The 25617-nt window shown below is 46.0% G+C and overlaps 1 protein-coding gene across 1 annotated transcript in view; it reads left to right on the top strand.

Annotated features, from left to right (window-relative positions):
- Nucleotides 1-25617, top strand: part of PASD1 (PAS domain containing repressor 1) — a 94134-nt gene that overhangs the window by 7929 nt on the left and 60588 nt on the right. Inside the window, exons 2-4 of the mRNA XM_060249404.1 lie at nucleotides 11554-11648; nucleotides 20379-20435; nucleotides 21326-21480. Coding sequence (XP_060105387.1) covers nucleotides 20404-20435; nucleotides 21326-21480 — 187 coding nt within the window. The 5' untranslated portion in view covers nucleotides 11554-11648; nucleotides 20379-20403. The remainder of the gene's footprint in view (nucleotides 1-11553; nucleotides 11649-20378; nucleotides 20436-21325; nucleotides 21481-25617) is intronic.

Below are 25617 nucleotides of genomic sequence, written 5' to 3'. Positions count from 1 at the left end.
CTTTTGGAATCATAGTGGGAGATCCCTTTCATGCTAGTCCCAAGTGGATCCCCTTTGGCTCTCTTGCATCCCTATGGAATCTTCCTTGCTGCCCCTTTTACCATTTCCAAGCTTTCTGATGGTGAGCAGCAATGTTAGGGAGCATTCCAAGCAGCATTCCTCACCTTCAACAAGTTTGGGAAAGAAGTGGGGGGGGGGCAGCAAGGTGGATTTGAACAGAGGCAAGAGGGCCAAACAGAGGGACCTTGGAGTCTTTCTCTTTCCATTTCCTTTCAGAAGCAATGTAAAAGTAGCCCTCGTAAGAATGAGAAAAGGAAGGGCATGCCTCAAAGTGCTCTTAGCCAAGGACCACCAGGGTGTGAGTCTAGACCCAGCTGCGCTCATGATATTATCACTGTCACAGCAGGGTTGACCCAGAATGGGTCCAGTTCTAAACAGAATTAATTTAGGTTGTCTAGAAGGTGCCTTCCAAATTAATTCAATTTAAACAGCTCCATGCCAAATTGGATAAGGTTAGGTTCACCCGTCGCTAATTATAATGTGTGGTAATCCTATTGGTATGTTAATAGCTGCCAATAACAGCTTGGCATTATGTTTTTTGCAATTTCTACAACACATGCATACAGTGATTTGCATGCACGTGCACACACATACCGAATGATCATGTCTATCCACACACTTGTAATGTGTACATTACTCTGAAACTTCTGGGGTGTGCGTGTGTGTTTAAACATTGACCTGTTTTCTGTATACGAGTTTGATAACAAAGTAGCCCCTAAGTAAACTTGTGAATTCAGGGCATCTGTTTGCCTGGTGCAGAGTCTTCTGGTCTTTTAAATATCTACAGTATGTCACAGAAGTGAGTACACCCCCTCACATTTTGTAAGTGCATCTTTTCATGTGACAACACTGAAGAAATGACATTGGCTATAATGTAAAGTAGTGAGTCTACAGCTTGTATAGCAGTGTAAATGTGCTGTCCCCTCAAAATTACGCAACACACAGCCATTAATATCTAAACTGCTGGCAGCAAAAGTGAGTACACCCCTAAGTGATAATGTCCAAATGGGGCCCAAAGCATCAATATTTTGTGTGGCCACCATTATTTTCCAGCACTGCCTTAACCCTCTTTGGCATAGAGTTCACTAGAGTTTCACAGGTTGCCACTGGAGTCCTCTTCCACTCCTCCATGATGACATCATGTAGCTGGTGGATGTTACAGACCTTGTGCACCTCCACCTTCTGTTTCAGGATGTCCCACAGATGCTCAATAGGGTTTGGGTCTGGAGACATGCTTGGCCAGTCCATCACCTTTACCCTCAGCTTCTTTAGCAAGGCAGTGGTCGTTTTGGAGGTATGTTTGGGGTCGTTATCATGTTGGAATACTGCCCTGCGGCCCAGTCTCCGAAGGGAGGGGATCATGCTCTGCTTCAGTATGTCACAGTAGATGTTGGCGTTCATGGTTCCCTCAACGAACTGTAGCTTCCCAGTGCCAGCAGCACTCATGCAGCCCCAGACCATGACATTCCCACCACCATGCTTGGCTGTAGGCAAGACGCACTTGTCTTTGTACTCCTCACCTGTGCTGCCACACATGTTTGACACTATCTGAACCAAGTAAGTTTATCTTGGTCTCATCGGACCACAGGGCATGGTTCCAGAAATCCATGTCCTTAGTCTGCTTGTCTGCAGCAAATTGTTTGCAGGCTTTCTTGTGCATCATCTTTAGAAGAGGCTTCCTTCTGGGATGACAGCCCTGCAGACCAATTTGATGCAACGTGTGGCGTATGGTCTGAGCACTGACAGGCTGACCCCCCCACCCCTTCAACCTCTGTAGCAGTGCTGGCAGCACTCATACATCAATTTCCCAAAGCCAACCTCTGGATATGACGCTGAGCACGGGCACTCAACTTTGGTCAACCATGGCGAGGCCTGTTCTGAGTGGAACCTGTCCTGTTAAACCGCTGTATGGTCTTGGCCACCATGCTGCAGCTCAGTTTCAGGGTCTTGTCAATCTTCTTATAGCCTAGGCCGTCTTTATGTAGAGCAACAATTAGTTTTTTCAGATCCTCAGAGAGTTCATTGCCATGAGGTGCCATGTGGAACTTCCAGTAACCAGTATGAGGGGAGTGAGAGCGATAACCTGCTTCCCCTTCACACCTGATACCTTGTACCACTAACGAGTCACATGACACCAGGAAGAGAAAATGGCTACTTGGGCCCCATTTGGACATTATCACTTAGGGGTGTACTCACTTTTGTTGCCAGCAGTTTAGACATTAATGGCTGTGTGTTGCATAATTTTTAGGGGACAGCACATTTACACTGTTATACAAGCTGTAGCCAAGTGTCATTTCTTCAGTGTTGTCACATGAAAAGATATACTTTACAAAATGTGAGGGGATGTACTCACTTCTGTGACATACTGTATATAATAGCCTTTTTGCAGGGCATCTTAGAACTCAGGGTGGGCAGCTACAAAGTAGAATAATAAAATGACAAAATAAACATTGCACATAAATACCACATTTGCCATATAAATCTTGAGCAAACAGCTGTTAGTCCTTCTTTGTATCCCTGCTAATGTGTTTCCATAAATGTAATTTCCCTCTTCCATCACCAAAGATGGAGATGCCACCTTGATTCTCATTAAAAATTGGTTTGCCCCTTATTGTTGAATCACTATTTGAATTAATCCTTACACTTGCAAGATTAAAGCAGCACATTAAAAACAAAATTGAAAAACTTATGCCCCAAACAGCAGGGTATCCCCTCCTTTCCCCAGCTCAGCTGCTCCCAAGGCTCCCCATAGCAGCTCCGTTTCAAAGGCTCACCAGAAAGCCAGGAGGGTAGGAACCTTCTGACCTTTTCCGGAAACATGGGGCAGCCTCTGAAAAAGTCTAAGCCTGGACCATGGCAGAACATGCCTTGCGTGTTTGTTAAGTGCTGTCAAGTTGTTTCTGACTTATGGTGACCCTATGAATTGATGACCTCCAAAACATCCTGTCATTAACAGCCTTGCTCATATCTTACAAACTGAGAGCTGTGGTTTCCTTTATTGAGTCTATCTCAATAAAGGAACCAGCTGAATATCCCTGGGCCAAAGGAGGCCAGATTGAAGTCCACCCGGGATCGGGCCTTCTCTGTAGCGGCCCCCCTACTGTGGAACCAACTCCCGGAGGAGGTACGGGCCCTGCGATGCTTAGATCAATTCCTCAGGGCCTGTAAGAACCACCTCTTTAAAACAGCCTTCACATAAACCGAGCCAGAAAGTCCTGTTGGATACGTCCTATGTTTTATGTTCTAATCACTGGAATTTATGAAAGATCTTAATTATAGCACCATAATCTTAACTCTAATGTAAGTTTAATGTTTTTAAGGATGATTTTATATTGAATTATATATGAATTTATAATTGACTGCACATGGTTTTATTGTATACTGTATTCATGTGTTGTGAGCCGCCCTGAGCCTGCTTGCGGGGAGGGCGGGATACAAATAAAAAGTTGTTGTTGTTGTTGTTGTTATTATTATCCATCTCATGCTGGGACTTTCTCTTTTCCTGCTGCCTTCAACTTTTCCTAGCATTGTTGTCGTCTCATAATGTGACCAAAGCGCGAAAGCCTCAGTTCGATCATTTTGGCTTCTAGAGAGAGTTCACAGTTGATTTGATCTAGAACTCACTTAGTGATAATATACCTTGCTGGAAAAAGTAGAGCTGCCACATGGCAACATTCAGGGACTGGTGGTCCTTCAAGTATGAGGTGGTTTATTTGTTTGTTTTCCCCCATTGTGATTTCCCCCTTTTTCTACCACTAATCTGACTGATACCCGCCAGCTGCATGCGCACTTATTGTTTTATATTGATTTGATACATTTTGATGCTGCTTTAAAAAAAGATACTGCTTGTTAAAGATTTTATTTCTAATTCTACTGTTGGCACTGAGTTTAAGGTGTTTTCTGCCTTTATTCAGTAGTTGGTATTGTAGGATTTGCTAATATTTATGATTTCTGGATGGTCATTGTCCTTTTAAAAATTGTTTTAACTTGTTTTTGAATTTTCACTGGTTTTATAACAAATTGCCTTAGAAGCTAACCTTACTGAGAATATGGGCTGTATAAATACCAATATGATCATTATTGTTGTTGGTTACTGCAGGACATCTGTATTGAGGATTAAGTCCTAATGTTTACACTGGCAGTGTTCCATCCTGTCTTTTTTCTCCATTGTTTTATCTAATCAGTATAGGATGTCCAAGTAGGTCTCTCACTCACTTCAAAGCCTTTTAAAAACAAGCTGCCTTGCTGTTAACCAGTTTATCACTTTCAGTATCTTAAAACAGCTAGTAATGTGCAAAATACAAAAAGGGGCACAAATGAAAGCTGCACAAAATTTCTCTCGTAAATAAGCATTACTCCTAGTAGACTCGGATAAATGATTTGGCACATTTCCTGAAAGACTGAAATCCATACATGTTAGCAACTTCTGACTGACTTGACATTCTTAATTAGTCTCATGCTGTATTGTAACATCTTGTATTGTGACTAAGGGATGTAATTAACTTTTGTCAACCTATATTGAAAAAAATGCTATGAAAAATTTAAAATGAAGAGCTAAAACAGTTATTGTTTCAAGCAATATGGCTGATAAATTAATGGGTTGGATCCAAAAGTGACCTTCTGTTCAGTGATTATTCCTTCTGATGAGGAAGGAAAAGCTTCCAAAAGTGGAAGGGTACCTTTGGATTCATCCCTAAGGTTTGGATTCAGACCACTTTATTTAAAACATTTACATATGGTTGGTAACCTCCAGTTGAGGCCTGGGATTCTCCCAGCATTACAACTGATTTCTAGATTACATAGATCAGTTCCTCTGGAGAAAATGGCTTTCTTTTGCAGAAAACAGCAATGCTAAGCATTTATGTAGCCTATACGTATACATTTCAAAAACATGTCATATAAAATTTCAGTAATAATTATGACAGACTTCTAAAGTAGGCTTGAATAGTTAGCCCCTTATTGTGAATGAAGGGATGGGAGAGAATAGTGATTTTCCTAAGGCCAGTGTTCTTCAAAGAAGTAACACAGGGTGAAATGTAGTATTATGTTGCTTTTAGGGATGCCAGCCTCCAGCTGGGACCTGGGGATCCTCTGGAATTACAGCTTATCTCCAGACTACAGGGATCAGTTTCCCTTGGAAAAATTGGATGCTATGGAGGCTGGGCTGCGTGGCATTGTAGCTCACTGAGATTACTGTCCTCCACAGGATCTATCCCAAATCTTCAGGAGTTTCGCAACCTGCATTTGGCAATCCTACCCCTCCCCTCCACCAATGGTCAGAGGGGACCTGGCATCTCTATTCTTCTTATAGGTTCTCCTCCCAAATGCAGTCAAAAGACAACATAGTGTGTTTAAGAGCATGGAATATCAACATAATGAATGTATTGTATTGTTTAGTATGTAGGGAGGGATGGTGGCTTAGTGGTAGAGCATCTGCTTGGTAAGCAGAAGGTCCCAGGTTCAATCCCTGGCATCTCCAACTTAGAAGGGTCCAGCAAATAGGTGTGAGAAACCACAGCTTGAGACCTTGGAGAGCCGCTGCCAGTCTGAGTAGACAATACTGACTTTGATGGACCAAGGGTCTGATTCAGTATAAGGCAACTTCATATCTCCATAGTATTAAATGATGATAGATTTGTCAATGACTGTGAATATTGATTCACTAGATAGAAATCTAGGCATCCTATTAGACTCCATATTGACATGTAAGTCAAAGGTGCAGGACTAGCTATGCACAACCTTGTTTGTCCACTGACCACCTCATTGACTGCCTTAACCTAGGGTTAAGGCTGAATATCTCCCACTATTGCAACTGTTCTCCAGGCAACAAAGAACAGTTCACCTAGAGAAAATGGTTGCTTTGGAAGGTACTCTCTGTGGCATTATACCACAATGAAATCCTTCTGCTCCTTAAACCCTGCCCTCCTCAGGCTCTATCCCCAGAAATTTCTAGGCATTTTCCAACCCAGAGGTGGCAACCCTACCTCAGCCTTTTTGAAGCCCTAGGACAGTTTGCCACTCTCCAAAACCCCAGCCACTGGGAAAGGCGCTACCTTCAGATGTAATAACAAACCATAACTTGTCATGAGTAACAAACCTTTGAAGTCTTTTTGCTCAAGTTCTTTACCACCGCAGTTGAATCTTCTGCATTCCAGACAAATTGTACTTGGTCATTTCATTTGAACCTGACAAAATGACAAACTATTCTGTTGTCCAGAAGTCAGGATCCCAAAACATGGTTGAATCCTAATTTGTAAGCAAGAAAACAAACCATAATTTGTGGCTTCATCTGAACATGACTGAGTTTGTAATTGAAATGTGGGCTACTAGCTCACACTCAAAGTATTAAAATATTCAGACTTCATATATACTCCTGGGTCACCCCCCCCCCAGTCTTTTAGAAACAAGAAAATAACACCATAATTTTAATAACACTAATGTATTGTTAGTTGGTGTTCTCAGTATGAGTAGAGTAAAGAAAGAATACAAAACAAAACCAGTTAGTTAAATAAAAGCATAGGAGAAATGATGGTGAATTGTAGATAGACACAAGATTCAGTGCAAAAAGTAATGGTTGAATTTTTGATGCCAAGTAGAATATATGAGAGGTGGTTAGTTAAAAAAAAAAACACTAATAGCAAGCGGAGGTCAGGACTACTATACGAGTAACCACCACCACCTATCCTACTCTTCAGTTCTATCATTTGCTTGGAAATCCGATTAACTTCATTCGCACCCTCATGCTTTATTTGGGGCATTCTCTGGATCTGAAAGCTAAATCACAGTGCTAGTACAAAACTTTGGATGGACTTCAGTTAGTTTCGCAGGGAAGAATTCAAAGTGTTGGTTTTGCCCTTCAGGATACCTGAGGTGGAAAAAAGATATTCTCCTCTGTGTACAACTGGGCATCTTGAAAAATACGATTTTGCTTTTAGAATGTTCCCATGACAAGAGCCTTCATGGCAATGGCCCATTGCTATGGAATTACCCTAGAAAAGCCCACATTCTTCTTTGTGGTCTCTCTACAAGCATTGGAATCTACACCTGTGCAGAGCAATGTTCAGAACTGTCTATAGCTAAGCCAAAGAAATTGGGTCAGCCCCGCCCAGCTGAGAGAGGTGGCATTAACATGTATGCCTTGAAATGGAGAACAATGCATTCCCAGTCAATTCTTCTTCCATCCACATCATTGGAAACCTTCTCTATAATATAGTGGGTTCTATACAGTAACGAGGCGAAGTGGTAGTGAACATAGCTCTTTTATTGAATACAGCATGGTATAGTGCTGCCTACGAAGACTAACTACTAGGGCTGCAGGGCCCTCTATATATACACACCCAAAGTTCCTGCGCTGCCTGTGACTGGACCATTCAAACCAGGCGGGGGCTCTTGATTGGAGCAGGGCAGCAGGATTTGGATCCTGCTGCCTATTGTTCTTGAGTCCCCCAAGCTCTGTCCTTCTGGCCCCAGTGACCCAGGCAAGAACTCCAGCTTATAGATACAATTCTAAGCACATATACAACATACTCCCTGTAGTAGGCTTTGTCTTTATTCTGTATTTCTTTTCTTCTCCAGTTTTCCTCCTTTGCCTCTCTTCTTATTTGTTCCTATGGAGGACCTTATATCTGTGGTTCAGTGGTTTCCAGAGAAGACCAAAGTGGTTAGTATTAACTAAGTCTCCCAAAGCAGTAAGGACCAGGTCTAGCTTTTTCTAAAACAACCCTTCCCTACTTAGTACCCAGGCTGAAATAACTGTGCCATTAGATAATTGGCTTTAATTAAATTTTATTTAGCATTTGCAGGTGAGTATCTATGTAGAATTATATCATGCACCTACCTGTATTGGCTCTGAGACCTTTGGCTGGAAAAGAACAGTCTAAATTTTAAAATAAATATTTATTTTTTATTAATTGTATATCCTGCTTATCATGGAATAGTGCTCTTCCTTTTAGTTGTGATCTAGATTTGCTTAACTTCAGCAACATTCCTATGCAATTTCTAGTCATGTCCTGAGACCCTAGGGAAAAGAATAAATAAAATTATCAGAAGGGTTTTCATCAAAAAATAGTTGACTTCCCTTAAAGGTATTTCATGCATTACACAGCAACAAATGCTGGCTTGGGATTGAGAGTACATGTGACTAAATGCCTCAGCCAGTCCTGTATCTCTGATCAAATATATGTGCTTCTAAACGCTTTTTTTTTTGCTGCATTTACATTTGGCTCAATACAGTTTGCTCAGTTCAAACATAGGGTTGCCAAGTCCAATTCAAGAAATATCTGGGGACTTTGGGGGTGGAGCCAGGAGACATCGGGGCGGAGCCAAGAGCAAGGGTGTGACAAGCATAATTGAACTTCAAGGGAGTTCTGGCCATCACATTTAAAGGGACTGCACATCTTTTTAAATGACTTCCTTCCATAGGAAATAATGAAGAATAGGGGCACCTTCTTTTGGGGCTCATAGAATTGGACCCCCTGGTCCAATCTTTTTGAAACTTGGGGGGTATTTTGGGGAGAGGCACTAGATGCTATACGGAAAATTTGGTGCCTCTATCTCAAAAAACAGCCCCCTCCAAAGCCCCCGATACCCGCAGATCAATTCCCTATGGGAATTGTTCATGGGGGTGCATGATGGCTGTGGGGGTGGGGCTTCCCCCGCTGGCCAGCTGGCTGGGGGTGGGGCTTCCCCCGCTGGCCAGCTGGCTGGGGGAGGGGGGAAGCCTGTAAAACCGGGGGATCCCCCTCTGGGACCTGGGGATTGGGAAGCCTATTCAAACACAATGTGAAACTATTGTTATTTTTATCTATTGCTACTCTGTGGAAGCAGGATTTGTCCTGTGGACAATCAATGAAATCCTGGTTTGCCTCAATACGTGCTGGTTTTATTGCTTTTGCTTAATTAAGTAATACCTGTACCAGGGGAGAAAGTGAAGGCAACTCTGGAAAACAGCCCAGTAGAGGGTATGTACTTGAAAAATTGTCATTTTAATTCTGAATTGTAATTTTAAAAAGTGAAGGTGGTATATCAGTTTTAAGAATTCTTGTTGTATCATGAAGACTTGTTCCACTTCTTTTTTCATTAACGTTGGATTGGGTGTCTGCCCATTGCTTTCCATGTGTGGAAAATGGCAGTTCTTCCTGAGTTAAATCATGATATCAAAATATCAGGGACCTAGTGTACCTCCTTCTAAGACTCTTCACGTTTCTAGTGAATTGGACAAAGGGGTCCAATTTCATAGCCCTCTGAGTAAGGTGCCCTTAAACATCCTCTCTGCATTGTGGACTTAGGCACAAAAATGGCTGCTGGTTTTCTGGAGTGGAAAGTAGTCCAAACTATTCAAACCTAATCAGTCAAATACACAATGTTACCCAAAATCACTAACCTACAAGAAGGTGGAAACAGGGAATCCACTAACTGAAGGTAACTAGAAAAGCCAACAAAGCAAAAACAAACACACACACACAATGAAAAACAAGAAACAAACCAACCAACCAAATATTATATCTCACAGAATCCAAAACAACAATGAAAGCAATACCTCTCCCAAACTTCCTCCCTCCAACCAATTCATGATGTTAAATAGGCAGGAGTTGTTCTGGGAAGCCTTTGACTGCCTACCCAATCTGATGCCACGTAAGCTGTATGATTTGGCAATATCTGACTGCACACCCCCTACAAACCAATATTAAACTATAATTTCCACATATATTAATTATGTACTACCGTACCTAAGAGTACCTGGTAAATACTAACTCCAGACCATGGTATCAGATCCTAATAATGGCACTAAACCAGTTTCTAATGACTGCACTAATGACATTTGAACTGAGGGCCTAACTGCGCTTTGTTTTCCATGCATCTGCCCTGAGTCGTGAAGATCAGACATGTGTTCTAAGTTCTGTGCTTAAAATACAATTCCTAGATGTTTGGGGGACAACTTGGAATGAGTGAAAGCGCAAGGTAGAGAGGGTTTAACCCTTTCCTTTGTGTGATTTTCTTAACTTAAAATGGCCCATTATCTATTGAAAATGTATGTAACCTTTCCCTAGTGGGCAAATAGCACCCTCTGGGGCCATTTCAGGTAGAAAAACTGGTGAAGGGGGAATGGTTTAAGCCTCCTCTCCCTATGTCCCATGGTTCTGATCCAAATGGGCCCTTGCTTGGCTGGGAATTGAGTTCTGAGCTTAAAGTTTGCAACATATGGCTGATCACCAGAATCCAGGGAGGATATGAGGAAATCATAATAGGGCCAGGGCTTTTTCTGTCCTGGCCCCTGCCTGGTGGAACAAGCTCCGACTGGAGATCCGGGCCCTGTGGAGCATGTTGCAATTCCACAGGGCCTGTGAAACAGCTCTTCTGCCGGCCTTTATTTGACATCAGTTATCAAATGCTGAAGGATTGTAAAATGCAGTGGCGTTCCAGGAAATGAATTTAAACATAAATTTGGAAAGCCAGGAAATGAATTATGGCACTTCAATTCTACGGAGCCTATGAGTACAAACAGGGCTGGATCTAAGGGGGGGGGCAGAGGGGTTGCTTGCCCCGAGCACCGTGGGGGGGGCGCCAAATTGGGTATGGAGTCCATTGTATTCTATGGGATCATAAGATAGAATAGACCATAAGGGGGCGCCATTTTTTAATTTTGCACCCCCCCTCAAAAAACATGTCGATTCTGTCCTGAGTACAAAAGACGGTCCCTTGAAGAAGGATACTTCCGAAACGAAATTGGACCGGTTCTTTTATCATTCATTGGACTACAGTTTAAATGTTACATGGTTCTTTGGACGGTAGTTGTGTAGTGCATAGGATGGTTTTCTATCTGTACCACTAAATTGTTTACTAGCAGTCAGAAGTTGCATTTTGTGGATTACATTGAGAATTATTTTCTACATGGAGTGAGTGTGTTGTTTTCCTCCAGACCTTTAGTTGAGGCAGTGGGCATCAGCAACTCGATATGGCCTGACCCACTTGTGTTTGATTATGACCACTTTATTCATTGTTCCTGTGCAGCCAGGGATAAGGTTCTTGAAATGGTCGCCATCTGAATTTTTTTAATTTATGAATTTTAATTAGTAAATTGGTTTGTTTGTTTTTTATGCTTAGTTAGTTGTTTTAGAAAAATGTAAATTGTTTTATTTGATGTGACCCACTCTGAGCCCATTTGGGGAGGGCAGGATAGAAATGTGAATAAACAAAGAAACAAATAATGCAGTTAGACTGGTGTGTGAAAAGACTCTTTGAAGAGCAACTTTTGGTTAATTCATTATATTAATTCTGCATGCGTAACCTTCGTTTCCTTTTGAGAGCATATAAAAGAGTTTCCCAAAAGTTGCTTCCACGCCTTCCCCCCTCCCACATATCCTATTTTGATTTCTCTCTTTTTCCCCTCCCTCTTCCTCTTTTAAAGTTCAGAAAATAGTCTCAGGTTGAAATCCTCAAATTCAAGGGTTGGTGCCAGTGATACATGCTAAACTTTATTTTCTTTTCCTCTAGGATTCATTTCTCCCTCATCTGTATTTCATGCTGTTAACAAGACATACTTACCATACCCTGCTATTTTGGACTGATGAATCTAAGGGATAAAACAGGTAATATTTGATTTTATTATTTACTTTCATCAACTTGGACAGCCTCCATATTCATATGTTCTTCCCTTCTTTTTGGATAAGCACCATTGTGTGTTGCTTGATCCTCTCTGCTCTTCCTGTCCAGATTCTAGTCAGGAGAAATATGAGGGTGTATCTAAACATATATAGTTCAATATCAATTCTGAAGTAGCGTGTTTTATTTGCATGCATTTTTTAAACTAACATAACTAGTATCTTCTGATTTTTGAGTCCCAGGTGACTGGGCACCACTGCAGCTCAGGTTGTGGTGCAGGGGGGATGAGGGGGACTTCAGCCTCCCCCATTTTCTTGACCTGAAAGGTCCTTAAGTGGATTTTATTTGCCTCATTGGGACAAATAACACCCCCCTGTGGCTGTTTTGGGAAAATGTAATTGGGGGCATCATGGGACCCATGTGGAGAACAAATTCCCTCACAGCTGTCTGAGTCAAAGTCATGTTGGGGGATCCAAGACCCAGCACGTTAAAAATCATAATGTGTAGCTTGGCCCTGTAGTTCCTCTGGTGATTGGAACCTGCATTGAACCATGGATCTTCTTCGTGGTCTCTGTGCAGTCCCACACATGGGTCTTGCCGCAGGCAACGGATCCATTCCTCGGAGCTCCAATAGCTCGTTTATAACGTCTTTTGGCGCGCTTTCCTCCCGCTCTGGGGAGCAGGCAGCGACCGCGCATGCCTGGAGCGGGGGGAGAGCGCCCCTTCCACTCAGTTTCTTTCCTACCGCCGCCCGGACAACACCTCCCTCGCTGCGTTCCTCCTTAGCTCGTCTGTTACTTCATCCGCTTTCTTTCCTCCTTCACTGGTATCGTATTTCTATCTCTTATATCTTCTCTTTCGTCCCAAAAAAAAAAACCCGTTCTGCGCTTTCTTTCCCCTTTTCTCCCTTCCCCCCCCCTCCCTTGTCCGGGGCGCATGGAAGGGAAAGTTACCTTCAAAAAGTGCACGCGCTGTGGGACCAAAATCCCTACTACAGACGGCCACAGCCACTGCCTTTTTTGCTTGGGGGAATCTCACCGAGTCGACTCCTGCCCTCATTGTGCGAATTTCGGAAAGCAGGCCCGAAAAAACCGCGCGGCAAGGCTCCGGAGTTTCCTGATCGAGTTGTCCTTAAGGGCTATGCCCACATCGGGCTCGCCGCCTCCCCAACAACAAGCGGGAGATTCGGCTTCTACGGACGTGTCTCTCGCTAAACAGAAACACAAGTCCGATAAAAAATCTTCGAAGCACGCCGAGACCGGCCATAAGGCTTCGAAGAAATCGCGCCACCTGGAACCCACGGGTCCGGCGCACAAAAAGTCTCGTCATCCCGGATCGGCCGATTCGGGTCCGAGGAAACTCCACGCGCACTTGGCTCCCAAGAAGCCTCAGCCTCCAATTTCGACATCGACCTCCATGGATCCTGTGACTCCAACTCAGCCTGCTCTTCCGCTTGAGTTGACGACTCCGTCGGACGTCATCACCGACATGCCCCAACTGACGCCTCACACATCTACAGCAGTTGAGGTCATACCGGTCCACTCTCGTTCGCCCTCGGTGCACAGCGTGGTCCCGACCGACTTCCTTGAACCCGATCTTACTAGTGAGTCTACCCAGACCTACCTGAAACCCCCGCTTCGAATCGGATCCTTCCGCGATATCGGGATTTCTCCCCTGTATAAGGACCTCCGAGACGTCGGGATTTCTCCCCTGTACAAGGACTCGGCCGTTCAGGCCTCAAACAAGGGGCGCTCTCGCTCACCCTCACGTCGACTACGATCCCGGTCACCGCTCAAGGCTCGCTCCAGATCACCGCGCCGGCGCCGAGACTCCGACTCCTCTGATTATTATCGGGACTATTATGCCCCCAGATACGACCGGCACCACTCTCGCTTTCATCGTCCTTCTCGTTCTCCTTCTCTTGAGGGCTCAGGTTATTCCCCGTACCAATACGAGGACTCTCCTAGACCCCGTGATCGACTCCGTGACTTTTCTCGACGACTCCGCGATTCTCCACGCCGTGATTACTCCCGGGATCGGACCCGAGAGCCACGCCCCCGCGGCTTCGACCATGACCTCTCTTCTCCACCCCGTGACCAAGATCGGACCCGTGAACATGCCTATCCTCGGGATCGGATCCGAGAGCCGGACTACTCTCGCTATTCCCCTCGACTCCGCGAAAGGCTTCGGGAATCTGTTCGTCACTCTGATCTACAGCGACCCCGGGACCACTACCAGACAGAGGACGCTAGACCGTGCACTCCATCAGCCTCGGCCGCGATTGCTCCTCCGGTCTCCACTCCTACAGACCAACCTGCTCAGACGATGAAATCTCAACCTGTTCCTTCGGACCCGATCCGACCCCCGCACTCTCCCTCGGGTGAGGATTCCCACTCCGACCCGGAATCGTCAGCATCCTCAGACTCCGAGGACCGTCCTGACTCGGTAGCCTCGGATTCGGTACCACAGCCCCGACTATCTCCATCTGATGCGTCCAAGGCCTATCTCCACCTAATTACAACCATGGCCGAAGCCCTCAACATTACTCTTCCGTCGGACTCACCTAAGGTCTCTGACCTTGTACACGACCTCGTGCAAACGGACTTTCCACCGGGCTCGCTTCTTCCCATGCTCCCGGTACACCTCGAAGGCCTCCGCGAAACCTGGGACAAACCTGCCTCGGTTCCACCTACCGCGAAACGCTTTGACTCTCTCTACAGAGTTCACGCTCCTGAGGCTAAATTTCTTGCTTCTCATCCAGCGCCCAACTCCATTATCGTGCACTCAGCCACTAAGGCTAAACCATCCAGACATCCGACACCTCCTGACCGTGAAGGCAGGAAATTGGACACCCTGGCAAGAAAAATTTTCGGCCTTGCCTCTACAAATTCTAAACTAAACAATTATTTAGCCTACTTTTCAGCCTATGTCTACAACTTGGCTAACCAATTTACGCCTCTTATTTCCGCCCTTCCTGAACCCTCCCAAAGAACGGCCTCCGGCTTGGTATCAGAGCTATCTAGAGTGTCCAAGCAACAGATCAACACCATACGCCATGCTGTTTCTTGCTCGTCCAGGGTTTTTGCATCCTCTGTTGCCTTACGACGCCACGCCTGGCTGAGGTCCACAAATCTACAACCGGACATTAAACAAAAAATAGAAGACCTTCCCTTCGATGGCCTCGGCCTTTTCCATGCTTCTACTGACGAAGTCTTAGCCTCGGTGGATGATGGCCGCAAACGTGCCAAGCGCTTGGGAGTTTCCCAACCGTTTTCCCAGCGTCCCAACCGTGCAAAGCCCTGGAGACCATCATTTCAAAGACGCCAAGGGTCACCTAAGCGTACCGACTTCTGGAAGAGGAAGACTGGCCAGCAGAAACCGCAGTTTCAACAAAGACCGCGGTCACAACAGGCCAAAAAACCCTCCCTTCCTTCTAAACAGTCTCTTTGACTCCCCCGTACCGTTCTTCAACACACGTCTGTCACCGTTCCTTCCGACTTGGAACTCGATAACAACCGACTCCTGGGTGCTGACCATCGTGCGTCTAGGTTACGCAATCGAGTTCATTTCTCCACCTCGCCACCACTATTTCACAGCTACCCCCCCCTCTCCCCTCCTCCGTCAGGAGATCCTGGACTTGCTCCACAAGGAAGCCATAGAGCCCGTTCCCCCCCTCCATCGGGGGACAGGCTTCTATTCAAGATACTTCCTTGTTCCCAAGAGGGATGGAGGAAGGCGTCCCATTCTAGATCTAAGGAAGCTCAACAAGCACATCGCATACAGGAAGTTCAGAATGATCTCCCTGCAGTCCATTCTGCCTCTTATCCCCAGGAATTCCTGGATGGCTTCCCTAGACCTTCAGGACGCTTACTTCCATGTGACAATCCGACCTCAACATCGGAAGTATCTACGATTTGCCATGGGCCGGGACCACTACCAATATGTGTCCCTACCTTTCGGCCTCTCCACTGCGCCCCGCGTGTTCACCAAGTGCATGGCGGTTGTGGCAGCTGCACTTCGCACTCGGAACATTCCAGTCTTCCCGTACATCGACGACTGGCTCCTGGTGGCCCCGACACAACAGCAATTGGAGCACAACCTCGACACAGCTCTCACTCTTCTGAGCTCCCTGGGTCTCCGCGTGAATACATCAAAGTCGCACCTCACACCTACCCAGGACCTCAAGTTTATAGGCGCCCTTCTCTGCAGCTCCCTGCATCGAGCTTTTCTCCCAGAGGATCGGGCATGCACTATTATTGCCCTAGCCAAGACAGTTCAACAGCAACCCCGTCAGTCTGCGTTCACAATCCAACGCCTGCTGGGCCTTATGGCTGCAACGACATCTGTCCTTCGATTTGCCAGACTGCGAATGCGACAACTGCAGATCTGGTTTGTTCGAGCCTACAACCCTCAAACGCAACCGCAAGCTGCTCTGCTCACTATCCCACAGAGAGCGCTTCTATCTCTCACGTGGTGGACTGTGCCCAACAATCTACTAGAGGGCAAGCCGTTTCTACCGACTTCCCCTACGACCACTATAACAACAGATGCCTCCAAGTGGGGATGGGGAGCCCACCTAGAGGACAAAACTGTCAGAGGGCTTTGGACGACCACCGAGAGACTCATGCACATAAACTGCTTAGAACTGATCGCGGTGCACAGAGCTCTCCAATCATTTCTCCCATTAATAAAGGGCCAGCATGTCCAGATCTCTACGGACAACATGGCGACTGTTTATTATATAAACAAGCAAGGGGGCACCAGATCCCTCCGTCTCTGTCGTATAGCCGTACTGCTCTGGGAATGGTGTGTCAAACACAACATATTTATGACTGCCATTCATCTCCCCGGTGTGGAGAATACCTTGGCCGATTCCCTCAGCAGGTTTCGGATAGACGACCACGAATGGTCCATCACTCCGACCTACCTTCGCAGCATCTTCCGCTGCTTCGGAACACCCGAGGTGGACGCCTTTGCATCCAGGAACAATGCCAAGTGTCCTCAGTTTTATTGCAGGAGGGGCAACGACGCCTTTCTGCACGATTGGACAGGTCCCCTTCACTACTTCTTTCCACCGACCCCCCTTCTGACACGTGTGTTGGTGAAAATAACTCGGGATGGCACAGACTGCATCCTCATTGCGCCATGGTGGCCTCGGCAACCGTGGTTCACGAGGCTGCTTCAACTGTCACGCCACACTTACTGCCGGCTTCCTCCTGCGGGCAACCTCCTCTCTCAAGCCAACGGTCAGGTTCTTCATCACAACCCTCGGGTCCTGGCCCTGACCGCCTGGAGAATACGGCCACCTTCCTCTCTACAGAAGTAGCCAATGTCATCCTCAACGCAAGAAAGCCTTCCACCAGACTTTCTTATCAGCGTAAATGGAAGCGCTTCTGTTCCTTTGCAACATCTTCTCAGCTGCAGCCGGAAACGGCTCCACTTCCCCTAATTCTGGACTACCTACTTTCCCTACAGAAATCCGGACTCTGTTATTCCTCTGTGAAGGTTCACCTTTCTGCGGTTTCTGCTTTCCACAAGCCGATCGATGGCAAGACTGTGTTCTCCCATCCCTTATCAAAGTCCTTTCTCAAGGGCTTGTTGCACCTCAACCCACCGGTTAAACCATTTGTTCCGACATGGAGTTTATCGTTAGTCCTTTCCTGCTTGATGAAAGCCCCTTTTGAGCCTATGGCTACCATAGACCTCAATCTCCTTTCCTGGAAGACAGCATTACTCGTAGCCCTCACCTCGGGCAAACGGGCAAGTGACTTATGCGCTTTCCGCTACGATCCTCCCTACACCATTTTCCACAAGGACAAAGTTGTTTTGCGACCGGACCCTGCGTTCCTGCCTAAGGTTGTCTCCCAGTTCCACTTATCAACCTCAACTTCTCTACCAACGTTCTTCTCCAACCCATCCGACCAGGGACAACGAGCCCTGCATTCCTTGGACGTTAGAAGGGCGTTATCCTTCTACCTTGATCGTACACAACCTTTCCGTAAGGACCCTAATCTGTTTGTGGCCTACGGAAACCCCCACAGGGGTCTTAAAATTTCTACCCAACGTCTGTCAAAGTGGGTAGTCAGTGCCATCAGGTTGTGCTACGAACTGGCTAAGCAACCTTTGCCCGACGGCCTTAAGGGCCACTCTACTAGAGCGGTCTCCACGTCTTCGGCCTTTCTACAAGGCGTGTCTCTAGAGGACATTTGTGCGGCTGCATCCTGGTCCTCTCCATCCACGTTCGTCTCCCATTATGCGATGGACGTTCGTGCGAGACGTGACGCCTCCTTCGGCCAAGCGGTCCTCAGATCCATCTTCCTCTGAAGCCAGGGGTGAGTGCATCCGCTTCCATCTTTACACTGCAGACCACGTCACATGATGGTTGATTGCGTGATTGCATGTGATTTGATTTTTCCTGTGACTAACCTTTTTCTTTACCAGCACCCTCCTCCAGTCCATCCAGCTGGCTAGTCACCCATGTGTGGGACTGCACAGAGACCACGAAGAAGATAAACAGGTTGCTTACCTGTAACTGATGATCTTCGAGTGGTCATCTGTGCAGTCACACACGCCCACCCAGCCTTCCCCGCTGCTGGCCTCTTGTGATTCTTCCGTAAACTTACAGTGTCATTGCCGGCGGCGGCTGGAAGAAACTGAGTGGAAGGGGCGCTCTCCCCCCGCTCCAGGCATGCGCGGTCGCTGCCTGCTCCCCAGAGCGGGAGGAAAGCGCGCCAAAAGACGTTATAAACGAGCTATTGGAGCTCCGAGGAATGGATCCATTGCCTGCGGCAAGACCCATGTGTGTGACTGCACAGATGACCACTCGAAGATCATCAGTTACAGGTAAGCAACCTGTTTTTTCACTCCCTGGGTGGAGGCAAACTACAGTTTATGCAAATCATAGTTTGTCCAGTTTGGACATCATGGCAAACTCTGGTTTGGTCAAGGAAGGGAAGGAGTTGGAGAATGCAAGGAGAGAAGTTGAACTCTCCAGCCTGCGATCTGTTCCCAGTGCCCGACCCATGTGTTCCCAAGTACATTGTTTTTTATAGACATATGTGTACATGGATCTTTTACTCATTAAATACTGCTATAATACTTTCAACATGGGCTTGTTCTTCCCTGCTGCCTTGGTAGCATTCCATTTTGTGCAACTTACATGGCTATTAAATGATCAGAAGCCATGGTTGCTGTGCAGCCAAAAATATTTGGTTGCACCCACCTAAGAATGCTCCTGGGGCAATGGGTGTGGTTCTGTAGTCTCATCAGTGAAAGTGATTTTTTGCTTCTGGGGTTCTGGTTGGCTTGTTACAGTCAATGACAGAGGCAGATACAAGAAGAAATCTCATGATTAGCTCTGGTGGAATTGTGTCTTTGGGGAGGAGTCCTCTGGGTGGCATAGTCATTGGTGAAATAAAAAGGGTGTGGAGCAGGATTGTGGTTTGGTTGTTTGCTTGAGGCCATTTGGCAGATTTGGAATCTGATTTCTCATCATTGATCTGGATTGAAGATTCTTGAACTTCAAAATGCAAGCTGCCAGTTGTAAAATTCCTTTTTTCTCCTTCAGCTGTACTAAACATGTTTTCAGTCATCTCATTAAATTCAAGTTAAAAACAGCTCTATTTCATCCTTATGCATCATGAGGCTTTTAAATACAAAATGATGATGCTCAAGATTTACTCAGATTTTAAGGATAAGCCGCTCCTGACTCTACTATATGCTTCTATATAATTCTCCATGTTAATAAATCTGCCAATTGCCTTCCTTCTTCTTTTAAGATAATTTGTATTCTTAAATCTAAATATGACCGTGTATGAATGTGTATGTAATCTTTGTTTCTTTTTTTTTGGTTTTATCTCCAACATTAAAACTTTTCACATTCTGTGTATTCTCATTTGCGATTGTTATGCCATTAAAGGTTTGGTATGATATGGTATTAAGCAGGGGTGGAATTCTAGCAGGAGCTGCTTTGCAAATTAGGCCACACACCCCTGATGTAGCCAATCCTCCAAAAAGAGCCTTGTGAGCTCTTGGAGGATTGGCTACACCAGGGGTGTGTGGCCTATTATACAAAGGAGCTTCTGCTAGAATTCCATCCTTGGTATTAAGATACTTTGCTGTCCTTTGAGGGATGTGTCATGAAGACTCTCCAAGGAAGAAATTTTCTCTAGGAAGGAGGAGACATATGGAGACTTCATTGCCTTTGTGATATCAAAACCAACTCTCTTCCATTTTATAAAGCACCCCTTAGTTGCTCTTGACACTACTGTAGAAGGATTTTGCACTCAGTGGCTGGCTCAGTCACCTTCCCATAACTATGGCTATGCATGGCACCTGCCTTAAAGGCTAACAGTAAATCAAAATATATTTTAATATTTTAATTCAGTATATTATGGATGTTTTTATTTATCTAGAGCCAAGGTGGATTTATGCACAAGCTAAGTAACCTACATTGAGGGCCTCAGATAATGAGGGATTTCTAAATAAAATAAAAATTTGCTAATTTAGTTTTTGATAATGCTACACATCTTTGGGCATGGCATCAGAATGTCTGGTCCTGATCCTGAACCTCTTGGGTGGGATAAGTTTCACAAATAAATAAATTAATGACTAATTTAAAATAACAATGATTAGTTGATAAAATGCCCATTTCATAGGATTGGGCAAGGCTTTTCATGCCTTGACAAAAAATAACTGGTGTTTTACTTGTGTTCCAGAATTCTATATTGTGTAAACGAGCTGATGGACGAAGATGAGAAGGACAGGGCAAAGAGGTATGGATTGAAGTGCACCCTGTGATAAATGGAGCAAGTAGCCAACAATCTTTCCACTTGTAAAAGTGTTAATAACTGTTAGTGTTATTAACCTTTTGAATACTTGGAACAAATGCTTGGGGCATGTGGATTTATCTTGAATCTTTCTCTTAGAACTGGGTGTTGCATGACAGTGCTCTCAAAAGATTTTTTTTTCCCAGTGAGACAGACTATCTCAAAAGACTTTTTTTTGTCTAAGAACATAGGAACTTAGACTCAAGAAGCTGCCTTATACAAAGCCAGACCACTGGTCTGTCAAAGTTAATATTGTCTGTTCTGAATGGCAGAAGCTCTCCAGAGTCTCAGATACAAGTTTTTCACATCACCTACTACCTGCTTCTTTCAAATGGGTACTCTTGATCTGGGAATTTCATGTATTACCACTGAGCCACAGCCCCTCTGTGTAGATATTAGAGTTAAAAGCAATAGTCAAGAGAATACTGTGCTCTGAAGATCTTCGATCTGAGAACATAAGACACCTTCTGGATTAAACCAAGGAGCTATCTGGTCCAGTATCATGTTTCCAACAAGTATCAACAGTGGAAAGTAGGGCTGATGAGGATAAGAAAAATAGCAACCATTATCTGTCACTCTCTCCTCTAGTGGATGCTTCATCCCCCACCCCGCTGTGACGCTTGATCGCAGTCGTTCTCTCTCAGGAAGCCCATAAACCGGTCTTGAAGGCGAGAGGCCTTCCTGTTATTTGTCAGCCAGCAACTGCTTTCAATGTACTGCCTGTGGACATGGAGATCTTATTTCGTATTATGGCTAAACAATTGTAAAACAGACTGGTGATATTTATATGCACCTTTTGTTGTTTTTAAAATTGTTTTGTGTTTTAATTGATTTAGGGCATCACGCAACAAGTCAGAGAAGAAGAGAAGAGACCAGTTCAATGTCCTCATCAAGGAGCTATGCACCATGTTGCAAGGCCATGGCCATCCTCTCAAGATGGACAAATCTACCATACTGCAGAGGACCATTGACTTCCTACAGAAACAAAAAGGTACTTGAATTACGGGCACCATTTACCACCACTTGTGTGTGTTTCTCTTAATGGAGAGGCTGTTTTTTTAAAGTTACATCACATTTTAAAATACGCCTTGCTTTGCAACATGGTGGTGGTGGAGACTGTATCTTTAAAAATGGGACTGGTGAAGGGAATGTACATTCTTCCAACAAAAATACTGTTTTAAATCCAGAAAATTCATTCAAATGGCAAAGGCAAGAATAACTATTACTATTTAAATAAACAGATTTAAAAAACTAAACAATTGCTCGTAGGGATTTCACATTTATACCTTGTGTGCATGTAAAGTGCCATCAAGTTGCAGCCAGTTTATGGCAGCCTCATAAGGTTTTCTGGGCAAGTGATTAAGCAGAGGTGGTTTGCTATTGTCTTCCTTTGAAAAGTCTTCCTTGATCGGTCTCCTAACCAAAAACCAACACTGCTTAGCTTTCGAGGTCTGACAAGTTTGGGTTATACTATACCATTCCTCATACACATCTATCCCTTACAGGATTTTTTTTAGAAGCTTCTTTTAATAATAGTTGAAAAGTTTGGAGGGAGGGGAAGATTGTCTCAACCTTAGTAATGTTATATGCTACTACCTAACAAGGGTGGGGGTGGGGGGTGGGCTCCCTCTGGGAATCCTACCCCCCCAGGGAAAGTGCATGCGCAATACATAGCCTCTCCTCTCCCGGTGTAGTGAACGCCGCGTGGTCACTGTCTGGCTATGCCTGGCAGATGGTCACTGCAATGGCCTCTCCTGCATTACTGCATCCGTAGCAACACCTTCTCGCTGGTCCCCCCCGTTTTCACAGAGTTTGCTACGTCATGGTGCGACCGAATGTCCGGCGGTATAACCGGATGGGCAGGCTGGGCCCACCAACCTCGCCAGCCTAAGAGAAGGAAAACTCTAACATCAAACCCGGGCAGATAGAGCTCGTTAATGTAACACCTACCACCTGGAGGACTCGCTGCCGGCGTCCCGGCTTACTGGGCCATGGCAGATGACCCCCAGGTGAAAGGGTGGAGCCAGTACCGCGCACACTGCGCTTCACCTAAAAAATTCCTCTGCGCAGGCCTGAAGGGCATATCCACACACACAACACACAATGCATCAAGTCCTGCAGCGATGGGCAAGGGGCGAAACGGCAGGTGGAAGGTGCCACTGGAAGCCGCAGTCCCGATCCTGCATGTAGGCGGTTCAGGGTATTGGTCGCCTGATGCTAACCCGGAGACGAAAGCATTTTTCGGCAGCACCCTGTACGACCAAGCAGCCTTATCTAGGGACAGCACTGCTTGCTCCACACGGAGAGGGGCCTAGAAAAGGTGGCCTAAACAAAGCTCGTCTCCCCCACCCCAGTTGGCTAGCCGCGGTCAACGGGCATCCTTACTTGCGGTCGAAAAATAACAACAAAGAAAAGGCATGCGCCTGCCTCACAAAGTGTGCAAAGACTAAAGCTTGCGTGTTGGAACATCAGAACCATGCTTGACACAGTAGGCAGTGGTCGCCCTGAATGACGCTCTGCTCTAGTTGCCCACGAACTTCTCAGGTTGAATATCAACATAGCAGCTCTCAGTGAGGTCCGTTTCCCTGAGGAAGGTAGTCTTCAAGAACACGGTGCTGGCTATACCCTCTACTGGTCGGGTAAGTCAAAGGCTGAGAGCCGCCTTTCTGGCGTTGGCTTCATGGTCAGGAACTCCATTGCCTCCAAACTCGAAAACCTGCCAACAGGTCACTCAGATCGCATCATGTCCATGCGCCTCCCACTTCAAAACAAGCAGCATGCAACACTCTTCAGTGTGTATGCCCCAACCCTTCAAGCAGATCCTGCAGAAAAGAACAAGTTCTATGCTGATCTACGCAACCTCGTACGGAAGACCCCTACAGAGGACAAGATGATCATCCTTGGCGACTTCAATGCCAGAGTAGGTAAAGACTCGGAAGCCTGGAAAGGAGTACTTGGCAAACACGGCATTGGCAACTGCAATGACAACGGGCGCCTCCTACTAGAATTCTGCATGGAGCACCAGCTCACCATCACCAACACTATCTTCCAGCAGAAGAACAGTCTGAAGACAACCTGGATGCACCCACGGTCCAAGCATTGGCACCTTATCGACTACATTCTGGTGCGCCAGAGAGACCTTCGAGATGTCTTACACACCCGAGTAATGCCCAGCGCAGAATGTCATACGGATCATCGTCTTGTACGCTGCAATCTCCGTCTTCACTTTAAACCCACACCCAGGAGAGGAGGTATCCCTCGGAGGAAGTTTCAGGTTGGCAGCCTCCAGTCAGCCGAAGTTAAAGCTGCCTTCCAGGCAAAACTCCAGTCAAGAATTGAGGACCCCAGTTGCCCCACAGACCCTTCTCCAGAAGCACTCTGGGAACACCTAAAAACTACTGTCCTGCAGATCTCTGAAGAAGTCCTCGGGTTCTCCACAAGGAAGAACAAGGACTGGTTTGATGAGAACAATCAAGAGATCCAAGAATTACTGGCAAAAAAGAGATCTGCCTACCAAGCACATCTTGCTCAGCCCTCCTGTCCTGGGAAAAAAGCAACCTTTCGCGCTGCATGTAGCAACCTCCAGCGCAAGCTTCGAGACATTCAGAACGAGTGGTGGACCAAGCTTGCAGAGAGAACCCAGCTGTGTGCAGACACTGGTGATTTAAGAGGGTTCTACGAAGCCCTGAAGGCAGTATATGGTCCATCATATCAGGCTCAGAGTCCCTTGCATAGTGCAGACGGCCAAGTGCTCCTCACAGACAAGGCATCCATACTGAACCGGTGGTCGGAGTATTTTCAGGTTCTCTTCAGTGCCAACCGCGTAGTTCAAGATTCAGCAATCCATCTCACCCCACTTCAACCGGTGAAAACAGAGTTGGATGAGATCCCCACCCTAGAAGAGACTGTTAAAGCCATCAAGCAACTGAAAAGTGGCAAGGCAGCGGGAGTTGATGGAATTCCACCAGAGATCTGGAAGCATGGGGGCACAGTACTACATAGCTCACTTCACAAAGTACTTGTCACCTGCTGGGAACAAGGCAAATTACCACAGGACTTTCGCGATGCAATCATCATCACCCTATACAAGAACAAAGGGGAAAAGTCAGACTGCTCCAACTACCAGGGGATAACCCTGCTCTCCATCGCAGGCAAAATCCTTGCCAGAATACTCCTGAACAGACTGGTGCCCGCCATTGCAGAAGAACTCCTCCCAGAGAGCCAGTGCGGCTTCAGAGCTAACAGGAGCACCACCGACATGGTATTTGTTCTCAGGCAGCTCCAAGAGAAATGCAGGGAACAGAACAAGGCTCTGTATGTGACTTTTGTCGACCTTACCAAAGCTTTCGATACCGTTAGCAGGAAAGGCCTGTGGCAAATCTTGGAACGTTTAGGATGTCCCCCAAGGTTCCTCAGCATGATCATCCAGCTACACGAAGACCAGCGAGGCCAAGTCAGACACTGCAACGACCTCTCAGAGCCCTTCCCAATAGGCACAGGTGTAAAGCAAGGCTGTGTTCTCGCGCCAACTCTCTTTACGATCTTCTTTAGCATGATGCTTCAAAGAGCCGCAGTAGATCTAGATGATGACGATGGTGTATACATCCGCTATCGCACCGATGGCAGCCTGTTCAACCTGAGGCGACTAAAGGCACACTCCAAGACAATGGAAAAACTCATCCGAGAGCTACTGTTTGCTGATGATGCTGCACTCGTCTCCCACTCGGTATCAGCTCTGCAGCATATGACGTCCTGCTTTGCAGAGGCTGCCAAGCTATTCGGCCTAGAAGTTAGTCTGAAGAAGACAGAAGTTCTCCACCAGCCTGCACCCCAGGAAGATTATCACCCTCCCTGCATCACTGTGGGTGAATCAGTTCTGAAGACAGTCCAGCAGTTCAACTACCTGGGGTGCATCATCTCCTCAGATGCCAAGATCGACAAGGAGATTGACAACAGGCTGGCAAAGGCAAACCGTGCATTTGGCCGACTGCACAAAAGAGTGTGGAGCAACAAGCATCTGAAAAAAGGCACAAAGATCAATGTTTACAAAGCGGTTGTGATGACAACCCTCATCTACGGCTCCGAATCGTGGGTTTTATACCGTCATCACCTGCGACTCCTTGAGCGC

This window comes from Heteronotia binoei, chromosome 11, assembly GCF_032191835.1.
Source record: "Heteronotia binoei isolate CCM8104 ecotype False Entrance Well chromosome 11, APGP_CSIRO_Hbin_v1, whole genome shotgun sequence".
Lineage (NCBI taxonomy): Eukaryota > Metazoa > Chordata > Lepidosauria > Squamata > Gekkonidae > Heteronotia > Heteronotia binoei.
Note: the sequence above shows the minus strand (reverse complement) of the source record. Positions and strands in the feature narration are given on the sequence as shown.